Raw genomic sequence first — 12,933 nt, 5'->3', positions numbered from 1 at the left:
GCTATGCACAAATGCATCCCAACCTGATGGGGCTTGAGAGGTGCTGCAAAGAGGAATAGGACAAACTGGCCAAGTATAGGTGTGCCAAGCTTGTGGCATCATATTCAAAAAGACTTGAGGCTGTAAATGTGCGTCAACAAAGTTTTGAGCAAAGGCTGTGAATACTTATGTACATGTGATATTCCATTTTGGAATAAGGCTTTAACATAACATGATGCGCTGTGAATACTTTCTGGATGCACTGTATTGAAGAACCACTCAGCAATACCACTTTGCTCAATGGAAAAAATATTTCACACAAATAAGTCTGATGAATCCTGCCATTTTTTAAATATGCCTGTAGCACCAGTAAAAGACTAATAAAATCAATGTAAAAGCACTGGACAGTTCAATTTTAGTCATTTCAGTGATAAGTGCAGTTTAATACTTTAATCCCATCTGCTCTTTATTCAAACTGCAGATACTTGTAAGGTCACCAAGATTACCAGTTAAAAAGAATTCTTTCACTTGACTGGTAGAACGTGACAGTCACAGAAGCACCTACTTCTGATGGGATGTGGTTCTGCGTGTGCACAGAAAAGCCCCAACCACCACCACGATGATGGTGAACACGCCCACTGACACAATGATGACAATCACCAGGATATGACTGTCACTCGGGCCAATGCCTGAAAGGTCAAAACACCAATTAAACCAAATGTACAAAAGCTCCAGTGAAGCCCAGTCTGATCCACAGTCTTACCAGAAGAAGGAACAGGTCCAGCATCAGGACCTCCAGACTTTGGCAGGATGCCGGTGGCTGAGGAAAGAAATATGAAAAATCAACACGATGTCCAGAAGGTTCAGGATCTTAAGGGTTTTAAAGAGCCCAGAGTAAAATCAAGTGGTCAGTGGTCACTGCTCATCTCCGGGGCTGGCAGGTAGGCCCACGCCAGTTTACTGAGATAAGAATGGAAATTAGAGCCTTTACCTTGGTCATTAGCCATTTTGTCAGAGGACTCAGCTAGTGAAGAAGAAGAAAAAACGGAGGTGGAGGAGGTTGGGGAAGAAAAACAGAAAGCAGATTAGAAGGAGGAGGTGGTGCAGCAACAGAGGAAGTGACGGCAGCAGCAGAAAGACTGGCTTAGTCCAATCAATTTCATGAAGTTTGAGACAAGTTACAGCAAACTGGCTAAAGCGGATTGACAACATGCCCTGTGATGACCCCTGACCCGTCGGCAGAGTTTGACATACCCTTGGGCGTGCGGAAGTGCACGGCGTCAGACATGGGTCCCATGCCCTTGGAGTTGCGGGCCTGAATTTTGAAGTAGTAGGAGGTGTCCAGTGTCAGCTCATGTATCTGGTGGGTCAGCCTGTTGCCCATCACTGGCTCAATGACCCAGTCGTGCATCTCAGCGTTCACATCAGTGTTGTAGTAAATGATGTAGCCTGCGTGGGGCACCACAGACACACAAATCCACACTCACACCCACACTTCAGTTCTTTAAGGATCAAATATTGATATGAAACTAAGACTATATTTTATCCAAGCCCTAAAAAAACATGTCACACTGCATACATCCTTAAGAGTTCAGTTTACCTGTGATTTTGCCGTTGGCTTCAGATGGTGGCTGCCAGTTGACAATGATGGTACGTGGCCGACCCTCTTTACTTACTACAGTAACATCTTTAGGGGCCGTGCTGGGGCCTAGAAAAAAAACACTACGCTAGTATACGGTGATACTTGCTTGAATTCATTTTTTCCAGACAGCAGTAGTGTTTCCCTGTTTACAAAAATGCTGGGCTTTATAACTAAATTCTGCTATTAGACAACTGGTCCTCTGTAGATGCTTTGGTGATTAAAGGACCCCTGACACGAACATTTTTATTTTCTTTTATATAGTGGTCATCGTAGTGTCCCCTAATACTGTATCTGAAGTCTCTTTCTGAAATTCAGCCTTGGTGCAGAATTACAGCCACTTTCCCCAGGATGTTTCGGTGTCTGTAGCTTTAAATGCTAATGAGGAGGAGAGAGGCGGGACGAGGAGGAGAGCGGCCTATAGAAGTTGAGTGGCATTGTAGCATTTTTCCAGAAAAAATAAAATAAACCCACTGATTCTTCATAACCCACTGACCATAGCCCACTGAGTCTCGATTGACTGTAATAAAAAAATACATTTGTGCTCATTTTTACATCCAGTCACCGAAGCATCTGCAATGCTTCATACGTTTGGAAGCCATGATGAAGATAATGTTTTAGGGTAGGGGTGGGAAATTCTCTAGGCGGGCAAAGGATGAGAAATGGGAGGTAACCTTTCCCCTTATGACGACATAAGGGGACAAATTCCAGATCCGACCGTCTGAGCTGCTGCTCTCCGAACGGTGAAGCAGAATCACCAAAGCTCTCTTTACAGGACCATAGACAGGCTAGGGTAGCTTGTATTAATGTTAAATCATCTCACAAAGTCACATTTTCATGTCAGAGGAGCTTTAATAAAGAGGTCATGGTGTAAAGGTGAGTGGGCGGGGCTTACTGCTCTCCAGTGTGGTGCCGTGAGCAGTCATGCTCCACATGCTGTTCCTGCGTCCTTTTGTCACCATGACTGAGAACTCGTACAGTGTGTTGGGCTTCAGCCCGCTGACTGTGTGGCTCAGTGTGGTGGTGTTTGTTGCCTGGACACACGCACACACACACACAATTTATTATTTGTAGTTTATCATTCATTGTAAGGGTAACTGATTGCCACCTCTAGCCCAGCTTTGATTGGCTCTACCCTCACATCAGACTAGTGGGTGGCAGTTTAGGCCGGCTCTACCTTGAATTTGGTGTTGGCAGGAATGTTGGTCTTCCAGCGCACAGTGTAGTACCGAGCGTCAGTGATCTTCTGATTCTTAGCCAGTGAGTTGTCGGCCCAGGTCACCTTGATGGTGTCGTGGCTGAGCACTGAAGACTGGACTCCCACAGGGGGCAGCATAGGGGTGGGGTCTGGGACTGGTGTGTATGGAGCATGGAAGAGTTCGAAAAAATCAACATCAGGGTCTATGGGGTCTGCAAGCAGTTAACAAAACCGCGGAACACAGCGGGGTTAAAGTGGAAGAATGGTGGTCGAACAAAGAAAACGTTTAGTTGGGTGGGGAGGTGTGAAGGGGTTAAATAAAGAAGACAACGGTCAAGGGAGGTGAAGAATGAGGGAAAAGGGAAAGAAAGAGAATATTTTATTAGTAGAGAACACAGAAAAACACACTACAACTTGGTGAGGAGATCTAACAGAACAGATCTAGTCAGTCTAGGGTTAATACACGTCGACTACTTCAGCAGGAAACAGAAGTAAAGCCTTTGTTTCTTAATGAATGAGTAACTGAATGAAAAAGAGATTTGATGTTATTTGATTTCTAACACCACACATGATTTGTTGACTGGGATGCCGTACTCAGTTCTACATTGCAGCTAACCCCACTACATTAAACATGATTCGCCTGACCCCACATCTCTTATCTGGGTTCCAAATGCAGATCTGAAGCCAACTAAACATGTCAAATCCCTCTCTCAGCTCCTACCTGACTGGGGCCTGGTGATGGCGCTCTCGTAGACTGGAACCCCCTCGCCCATGTTGTTGTAGGCCTTGAGCATGATGACGTAGTGCGAGCTGGGCTCTGTTGAGAGAGACAGAGCAGGTAAAACAGGAGGCTGATCTATTATATTCTGAAGTTCAAAGCCCTTTAGCACAGTTCCTATCACAGGACAATAATGACAATCCACGATTCTGATTATTTTAGTGTATTTTAACCTTCCCCTATTAAACAGTCTGATGAGGAACTGAAATTAAACCAGGGAACTGATTTGTGGATTTATACCCACCCAGGTGCTCGATGGTGTAGAACCGCTGTTTGTAGTCCACTTTGATGGTTTGGGAGTGCGGGCTGCCGATGCCGTAGCCAATGCTGTAACCACGAACCACAATGCTGGGGTTGTCTGGTGGAGTCCAGCTCACGACGATGCTGTTCACCAAGGAACGCACATGCAGGGAGCTGGGCATGTCCGGAACCCGGGATTCTGCAACATGGAGCACGACTGATCTCTCATCTGTACCGGTGTTTCTCACTTCTAATGCAGCAAAAGTTTTGCCATCCTTGTTTAAAATGTTATTAGTTTCAAAAGTCCATTCAAATTTTAAGCTTTTCTATGCAAATGATGTGATATACCGTCCAGCTCAGATTCAAAGGTTTCTGCGGTGACCCAGTCGGTGGCAGGCCCAGAGCCATTTACAGTCAGGGCAGAGACGCGCACAGAGTACTCTGTGCCACGCTGCAGACCTGTAAAATGATCAGATTTAGCACAGCTAGCCACTTCAAATATGGGACAGCACGTGATTGCATGGGTGAGACTGACAGAAGAGTTGCATGCAGGGAAATCGGCAGAAATGCATTTTAAAGCCGATGTTTTCCCAGAAATCCTGTTGTTGGCGGCACTGCTGTTGAGCGATTTGTACCTCTGCATTCAGACTGACATGGTGGTCCAGCAGGTGGAGTAAGAGAATCTGAAACAGTTTTCAAAATCAGCCAATCTTCAGCCTGATCAGGCAGATAGTTGATCGGTCAAGTCTGATGAATTTTCAATTCCAGACTAATCCTGCATACTGCCGCGCACAAACCCACATACTGGAAGAGTTACTCCTTGTGTAACGATGAATCACTATAAAACTGCACGTCCCACAGTTTAGCAACACGCTGTCTCTCGTACAGACGCAGACAAAAAAATTTGAGGGACTCAAAAAGTTTTGGGGTAGCAGGGGGAAAGCTGACTTTTTATTTCCTCGGGTTAATAACTGCAGCTTATAGCTCCTTACTGTTACTGTTCTGTTCAGAAGTGACCGTAAAATACAAGCCACCCAGTACCAGTGCTGAGTGTAACTCAACTAAAGTAAACCACAGCAAGTATCACAACTATCTACTGAAAATGCCAAAAAATAACTTTACATTCATATCATGAACCAAAAATGAATTGAAATTCTGACCAAAGAAAAGAGGTACAGGCCTGTACTGTTGCACCCATTCAGACATCCAGTGAAGCCGCGATTCTTGGGCCAAAGTTCAGCTCAAAAAGTAGGCGTGGTTCATGCCACCACTGTGCACCACCCTCACAATCCCACCACATCATTTCTATTCCTCTTTATTTCAGTTTACTGAAACGTAGGTCTACAGGTATCACGTCATGTTTCTACACTGCCAACATCAAGCCCCCAGTGACCGCAGGACCAGATGGCTGTTTGTTGATCCTGAACTAGCCCCACCTCCCCATTCCCCTCCCCTGTTGTGAGTGACTTTTTATATTGTGTAGTGATCATGTGCTTATAACGCTGAGGTGTTTTTTCAGTTCCTACAATCGGGTTGATGGCCAGTTGTTCGCTGGTACTTTGCATTGCACAGGCATAAAGAATTCGTCCTCATCAACATCTTCATCTACTATTTTGTAGATGGCCTAGTCACCAGTGTTATGGAGGACAGTGAGAGACTTACTGTCCAGCAGCTGGGTCAGCTGGGTTGGCGCAGCTATCTCAGTGACCTCATTCTTCCGGCCAGCCTTCCGATAACGGATTTTATATCCCGTGATGTCTCCATTCTGCATGTCTCCTGGGGGTGGCTGCCAGCGCGCCATGATGCTCTATAGAAGGAAGATGTTCAGGAAGCAACGAGCTGATCCACTGGTCAACCAGTTTTAGCCCAATTTTATGGTCAGAGAGCGGAGGTTCAATGGGCCTATCTGGATCCTTTTCAGCTGACCACAATGGTGTTAATGGCTGATTTTTTAGGTCCAGAATGGTAGCAGAAGAGCACTGATTGGCATTGCAGTTAAGCAGACACCCATATTCCTTCTTACCTTGGAGTTGAGAACCTCAAGAATCAGGTTTTGAGGTGGGGAACTTGGCACTAGAGGAGAAGAAGAGATGCAGGTTTGTAGACAGCAAACAGAAATGAAGGGTACAGAGTTTTGACAGGTTTATATTGCAACATGAAACACAGCTGATCTCCAGTCACTCCACCCCTTCTACATCCATTCTACAGTTCCTTTAATGCCTCCTGTCACCTAGACCTCAACTCTTCTTCTCACCATCCGAAAATGTCTGGACAACCACATCATCAGTGGAGACTCCCGGCCCGTGTTTGTTGTAGGCAACCACGCGGAGGCTGTATTCTGTGAACTTCTTTAGTGCAGTTAATGTATAGGACAGAGCTCTCACATCAACGTCCTGAAGAGAGAAGATGGCAGAGGTCAAAGTGTAGTTTTCTGCAGACACCACTCACCATGATCACCATTATCTACAGTTTGTCTTCTGTACTGTTTCTATTCAAAATAAATGTGTGTATGTGCCTTTAGACCAAAGAAATTATTGTTCTTATTATTATTATGTTCTTATCGCAATGGTTGGATTATTACATTATGTAACGGGTGGATGTGAAGTGATGAAATGTGTCCTCTGCTTGGGGCAGTGGTGGCCTAGCTGTTAAGGAAAAGGCCCTGTAATCAGAAGGTTGCCGGTTCGAATCCCAATCATGCCAAGGTACCACTGAGCAAAGCACCGTCCCCACACACTGCTCCCCGGGCGCCTGTCATGGCTAGCCACTAAACACCAAGGGTATTGGGTTAAATGCAGAGGACAAATTGTGCTGTGCGTACCGTGTACTGTGCTGCTGTGTATCACAAGTGACAATCACTTCACTTTTAACAATCACCCTTGGTGAGCAGTGGGCAGCCATGGCAGGCGCCCAATGAGCAGTGTGTGGGGACGGTGCTCTACTCAGTGGCACCTCGGAAGCTCGGGACGTCTGCTTCCTTACCCGACAGGCCACCACTGTCCCAACAAGACATATTTATACTGCTGAATATGAAAGACTTTAAGCATAAATATTCAAATGGTAATTGGCAATACAATATTGAATCAGAGCATATAATTTAACTGTCAATTCAATGTCTAAAGTGTTAATGTATTCCTTAGTTCATTTCAAAGTATTTTGAATAAAAATAGGATAACAATTCCCTGAATTGCATTCTGTTTTGACATGGGTTTTCTGCAATTGCCAAATAAATTTCCATTTGAATATTTGTGCTTAAAATCTTCCATAGCTGAATAGTGATGAAGGGCTCAAGTAATGACTGAATATTGAAATATTACCAAATGTTCTAGTTCCAAGTTTCCAGCATTCTCTAGTTTTGATTTTCTTGTTTTGTTTTGAACATTGATTTCATGTGTGGTGCTGATTTTACTTTTCCCAATATTCCCAGTTCCTGTTCACAGTTTTCACTACCATTAAAACAGTGACTTCAAGCACAGTAGAGACTCACCTGCTCCACATCCTGGCCCTTCTGGTTGTAGTAGAGCTTGTAGTTCTGGATCTCTCCGTTTCCAGTGGCTGGTGTCCCCCAGCTGACAGTGATACTGCTGGGTGATGTGACCACAGCCTGGAGATTAGGAGCTGGCCCTGGTAGCTGAACTAGAAGGAACAAATAAAGCTAATCAACAGCCGAACCAATGACAGTGTAAAAGAGATTTGTCCTTTAATTTCTGAGATAACCACAAGTTCTAGAGTCAAGCTGTCACAAAATAATATTTGTCTACAGTCACTGTTCGGTTTGTGCTGTAAGAACTCTGATGCACACCAAATGGAAAATGCATCCCAATTCTCAATTCCTGTCCATTCTATAATAACAAACTACCAGTCAAAAGTCTTGCATTTGATACAAAACTCTAAACATGAAGATTTGCATCTCTTCAAAACAAGGAGTGGCCATCACACTGTTGTCTTCTCTCCACCACCTTCAGTCCAACACAAGTTGGTTCATAACAGTCCTGAAGGTTTATGCTGAAATAAATAAACTCCATTAATGTTGCTTGTTGACCTCCTTTGTGCGGTCTGAACCTGACACAAATCCCATCTTTGTAGTTGTGAACAGCCGCAGTCCATATCCTGCGTTCTTTGCATTGGTTTTTGTGCGTATACTCAAAAATGTACGGAACATAAACCAATGAGTATACGATCCGTATAACACAATAGAATCAACTCCTTGCACATACAGACAATTACATCAAGCATAGCGCAGAGGTTTTATAATATTCTACCAGATTTATCACTACTGATCAACTCATCCTCAGCAAAACTCGACCAAGGGGCAGTGGTGGCAGTTAAGGAAGCGGCCCCGTAATCAGAAGGTTGCCGATTCGAATCCCGATCCGCCGAGGTGCCACTGAGCAAAGCACCGTCCCCACACACTGCTCCCCAGGCGCTGCCCACTGCTCACTCAGGGTGATGGTTAAATGCAGAGGACAAATTTCACTGTGTGCACCGTGTGCTGCTGTGTATCAAAAGTGACAATCACTTCAATTCACAAGAATTAATACTGTATACTATGATAATGTTGCTCTCTCCTCCCTAATACACAAGAAAAAAAAAAAGTAAGATGGCAGGTGTGACAGTTGGTGGCAGTGACCTCTCCGGTTCCACAATGGTGTTTTTTTCAGCGCACCAGAAAAGACACAAAGAAAAATCCACCTTAGTCATCCTGCTGACATACAGGATGACTTACAAAGACAACTGCACTCTCTCAGACTGCTGCAGAGAACAGGCCTTCAGACCCCGGCGTTGCCTGAGAAACCGGAAGCAAGGAAAACGGCAAGAGGTCCATGTTAGACTATGCGCTAATCCAGCCAGTCCTATTATCCAACGTCCGTTCCCTGGACATTCGCAGCGAGGAGTCTAGAGACTGCTGCATCTTTGGCTCAGCGACAGAATTCCGGACACCGCCATTTAGCTGGACGAGCTCACCCGTTTCATGCAGCGGTGTGCCGGCTTGTGTGTTTACGCCACAACGGAATGGTGACAGAAGTCTGTGCTAGTCTCTAGCTACTGTTCCTCGCAGGTGGAGTTTGTGACTGTGAGATGCAGACCTTTTAATTTACCACGGGATTTCACCAAAGTTTTTATTATTGGAGGGTACGTTCCACCCAGAGCTAATGCGAAGGAGGCGCTCTGTAGAATGTACACCCTGACGGACAGTTCACTGTCGCCGGAGATTTCATGAATCCATCAACATGTGGACTTCGTGACAAAAGGGGCCAACATGCTGGATCACAAACACAAACATCACCAGTTTGTAGTGGGTGGAGCCCCCGCCATCTCGGCCAATCGCACCACATCACTGTTAAGCTAATTCCAGCAATCAGACGCACAAAACTGGTTCTGAAGCAGGCGAGAACCTGGCCGGCAGGAGCCATTTCTGCTCTTCAAGACTGGTTTGAGTGCACTGACTGGCAAAAGTTCAGGGAGGTTTGAAGGAGTACACAACATCAGTGAACATCAGCAAAGTCCACCACCACAAGACCAAACAAGAAGCTGTGGATGACTGCAGAGGTATGTGAACTGCTCAAAGCTTGAGACACTGCCATCAAGAAGGGTGACATGGTGGCCCTAAGATCAGCGAGGACCAAAGCCATTAGAGCAGCAAACTGCTGTCCACAGCCACATCCAGGACAGCGTTGACACATGCTGTATGTGGCAGGGAATCCAGGCTGTCACAAACTACAGGACCAAAACCTATGCCCGTGACAGTGACCCCTCCCTACCAGATGCACTGAATGACGTCTACGTGACTTCCAGTGTTAAGGTGCTGTTCTTCACAGAGTTAACTCATGAAAGGCTGCTGGACCAGACAAATGTGCATAACAACTTGCATATGTTCTCACAGACATCTTCAACACCTCACTGAGCACCTCTGTTGTTCAAACGTGTCTCAAGGCCAGCACCATCTTGCCCGTGCTGAAGAAATCTTCAGTGCCATGTCTCAATGACTACTGGTCATGAAACATATGAAGACCCTGCTGCCCTCCACCCTGGACCCACTGCAATTTGCCTGTCATTTGCATTTACATTTAGAGCATTTACCAGATGCCCTTATCCAGAGCGACTTACAATCAGTAGTTACAGGGACAGTCCCCCCAGAGCAACATAGGGTTGTTTGCTCAGTCCAATGCTGCTCACCCTGCTGACCCACGACTTGGCAGCGATGCACAGCTCCAACCACAGCATCATGGTAGGTCTCATCAGTGAGAACAGCGTACAGAGAGGAGGTGCAACGACTAACGGACTGGTGTAAGCTCAATAATTATTTCTAAACGTGGACAAAGCAAAGCAGATGACCGTTGACTTCAGAAGACAACTGAGGGACCATTCTCAACTGAACATCAACGGATCTTGTGTGGAGAGTCAAGAACACAAAGTTCCTCTGTGTTCATCTAGAGAGGAACCTCTCCTTGAATCTCAACACCAGTCAAGAAAGCATCTTTACTTCCTGCATAGGCTGAGGAAAGCCCATCTCCCCCCACCCATCCTCACCACTTTCTATAAAAAGGGACCATTGACAGCATTCTGACCTGCTGCATCACTGTCTGGTTTGGGAACTGCACCATATCGGACCACAAGACCCTACAGCGGATAGTGAGGACAGCTGAGAAGATCATCCGAGTTTCTCTTCCCTCCATAACGGACATTTACAACACACGCTGCACCAGGAAAGCCACCAGCATGGTGAAGGACTCCACACACCCCTCACATGCACTCTTCACCCTCCTACCAGGTACCTAAGCATTCTGGCCCTCACTGCCAGACTGTGCATTATCTTCATCCCACAGGCCATCAAACACCTGAAAACTCAGACTTTCCACTCTTGTCTGACACACACACACACAACATCTGTTATATTGAGTAATATTATCAGTCTGTAATATTATCTATTAATGCACCATTCCATTTTGCACAGCAGTATTTTACTTTGCACATTTATTATTCAGTTTAGAGATGTCTGTCTCACTGTCTCATTTTTTTCTACCTGGTTTTGTTGAATGATATTCTTGCACTGTCTGTGTCCCCTGTTTGCACTTTATTTAACACAGTTTGTCTGTGTTGCACATGTGCACTTTATGTCAGGCTGTAACTGTGTTTAATTGTTCAAATGTTCCATGTATCACCAGGATCTGGAGAAACGTTGTTTCGTTTGACGATGTACTGTCTAACAAGTATATAGCTGAGATGACAAAGTCAACTTCAACTAACACTGTAGCCAAACCAACCAGGAATAAGACAGACACAGATACCACCACTCAATATAAGCATTTATTGCCAATTGCAGGCTCACTCACAACAAACAACCTAGGATTGCCAGGAAGCATCTTTGTAAAGATTAGGAGGAGGATGTTTTCAATCTTCCTCAGTTTGACTTATACTACCTAGTGGCTAATTTGAGTAAAGTTGTCTTTTGGAGAAGGTGTTAAGCAGGCAGTAATATAAAAGACATGTCAGCCTGGCTAAAGATGGAGTATTTTTCTTGCCGGAATTACTCCCTCCTGGGCCCATTCCATTGACTGCACCTTTATATAACCTCAACACTATTATTTACAATTCTTTGAAGATCTGGAAACAAGCAGCTGCAATAATAAAATGTCCCTAGACAGTGTATCTGGACAGCCTCATATGCTGTAACCACACCTTCTAACCTGCGTTACAGGACTCTGTCTTTTCAGTCTGGAGAGAGAAAGGCTTGGCTACAATTACAGATGTTTATATGGCGGATCAGCTGGCATCATTTGCACAACTGCAATGTCAATACACGCTGCCAGCCTCTCATTTCTTTATTTTTCTGCAGCTAAGACTCACCTGCCACAATGGGACTCTAAGCTTATACATGCAATTGCGGACAGAATGCTTTTAATAAACTCTTATGAGAGGGCCACTGTGGAGGCTCCACCTGCCCCAAGCACTGAACTAAAACCATGCAGGTACAGAGTCCCAGCTGATTGGTCCTTATAGCACCAGTAATGTTTTTCAGACTCCATGTTTGGCTCGTACCCTCTGGTTGAGTGGACACTCGGAGTGGTATGGAACGCTCTCCCTGGCCATTCCTGTTGTGGGCCACCACCTGGAAGGCATACTTGGTGTCAGGCAGCAGGTTCTGGATGGTGACCTGCATCTCGCCAGGATGAGTGGTGTTGAGGACACGCTCCCTGCAGAACAGGAACCCGCCTGAGACCAGAGCACCATTTGTCTACACATTTGATCTTACAGATCACTAATCAGATTTCACACATTATTTACATCTAAAGTAATCATAAATGTAAATGACAGTTTCAATCAATTGAAAAAGGAGCAATGCTGAAAAACAGTCCCTGTGATCACCTGGGGGTACCATCCTGGCTGTAGTACACTGAGTAAATGAGGTCATCTCCATGAGGCTCAGCGGGCAGGCGCCAGGTCAGCTTGATGAAGCGCGTGGAGACCAGCGAGGCCACAACGTCACGAGGAGATGAGGGGGTGGGCCTGCCGGGACCGCCAGAGTCTGCCAAACACACAGACAGGGTTGAAATCAGGAGAAGATAGGAAATAACAGGAGAACCTACAGGAGCAGAGCGTGACAGCAGCAACTACAAAGCAAAATGTTATCTACTGCTCATAAAATCAGGCTTTGCTCAGCACATTTGATGGAAGTGGGGGTAGAATGACAGTGAAAAACCCAGCAGTCCATTGACTTCTGCATTCTGCACAGTTTGGGTGTAATCACGAACAATCAGGACGAATTTCTGAGTGTCAATGAATGGATCATTTTTAGGCTTGAGACTCATTCATTTAACACCATAGTTCACATTTGACAGCCTTAGGTAATGAACAAATTGTGTGCTGTGCTAATGCCACTTAGTCCCTTAAACATCAACACCTTCTGTGCTATTTTAGTTTAGCACTTGTATTTGGATACCTGTACAATTCCATATCAGCTGCAAAGTTCAATGTTAAAACTGAATTTGTGTGCTCTGCTTTAACTCAAAAATGAATAAATGCTCAGCAGGGTCTGTCAAAGCCCATAGAGACACTGTGTGTGACCATCTGTTATTTATGGCTAAATAAGAAATAAAT

The 12,933-nt window shown here is 45.2% G+C and overlaps 1 protein-coding gene across 5 annotated transcripts in view; it reads right to left on the bottom strand.

Annotated features, from left to right (window-relative positions):
• Positions 1 to 12,933, bottom strand: part of LOC114765830 (neogenin-like) — a 66,524-nt gene that overhangs the window by 9,202 nt on the left and 44,389 nt on the right. For 3 of the 5 annotated variants that reach the window (XM_028956306.1, XM_028956303.1, XM_028956307.1), the window contains 16 exons: positions 12,202 to 12,361; positions 11,875 to 12,029; positions 7,322 to 7,470; positions 6,089 to 6,227; positions 5,858 to 5,907; positions 5,497 to 5,641; positions 4,183 to 4,293; positions 3,839 to 4,033; positions 3,538 to 3,633; positions 2,796 to 3,028; positions 2,514 to 2,652; positions 1,580 to 1,687; positions 1,234 to 1,428; positions 971 to 1,003; positions 743 to 799; positions 545 to 668 (listed from right to left, as the gene is read on the bottom strand). In XM_028956306.1, the coding sequence (XP_028812139.1) occupies positions 545 to 668; positions 743 to 799; positions 971 to 1,003; positions 1,234 to 1,428; positions 1,580 to 1,687; positions 2,514 to 2,652; positions 2,796 to 3,028; positions 3,538 to 3,633; positions 3,839 to 4,033; positions 4,183 to 4,293; positions 5,497 to 5,641; positions 5,858 to 5,907; positions 6,089 to 6,227; positions 7,322 to 7,470; positions 11,875 to 12,029; positions 12,202 to 12,361 (2,089 nt within the window). The remainder of the gene's footprint in view (positions 1 to 544; positions 669 to 742; positions 800 to 970; positions 1,004 to 1,233; positions 1,429 to 1,579; positions 1,688 to 2,513; positions 2,653 to 2,795; positions 3,029 to 3,537; positions 3,634 to 3,838; positions 4,034 to 4,182; positions 4,294 to 5,496; positions 5,642 to 5,857; positions 5,908 to 6,088; positions 6,228 to 7,321; positions 7,471 to 11,874; positions 12,030 to 12,201; positions 12,362 to 12,933) is intronic. The other 2 variants (XM_028956305.1, XM_028956304.1) reach the window with 2 other exon arrangements.

The sequence above is a fragment of the Denticeps clupeoides genome, chromosome 16 (genome assembly GCF_900700375.1).
Source record: "Denticeps clupeoides chromosome 16, fDenClu1.1, whole genome shotgun sequence".
NCBI lineage: Eukaryota > Metazoa > Chordata > Actinopteri > Clupeiformes > Denticipitidae > Denticeps > Denticeps clupeoides.
The sequence above is the reverse complement of the archived record's forward strand: the minus strand, read 5'-3'. Positions and strand labels throughout refer to the sequence as shown.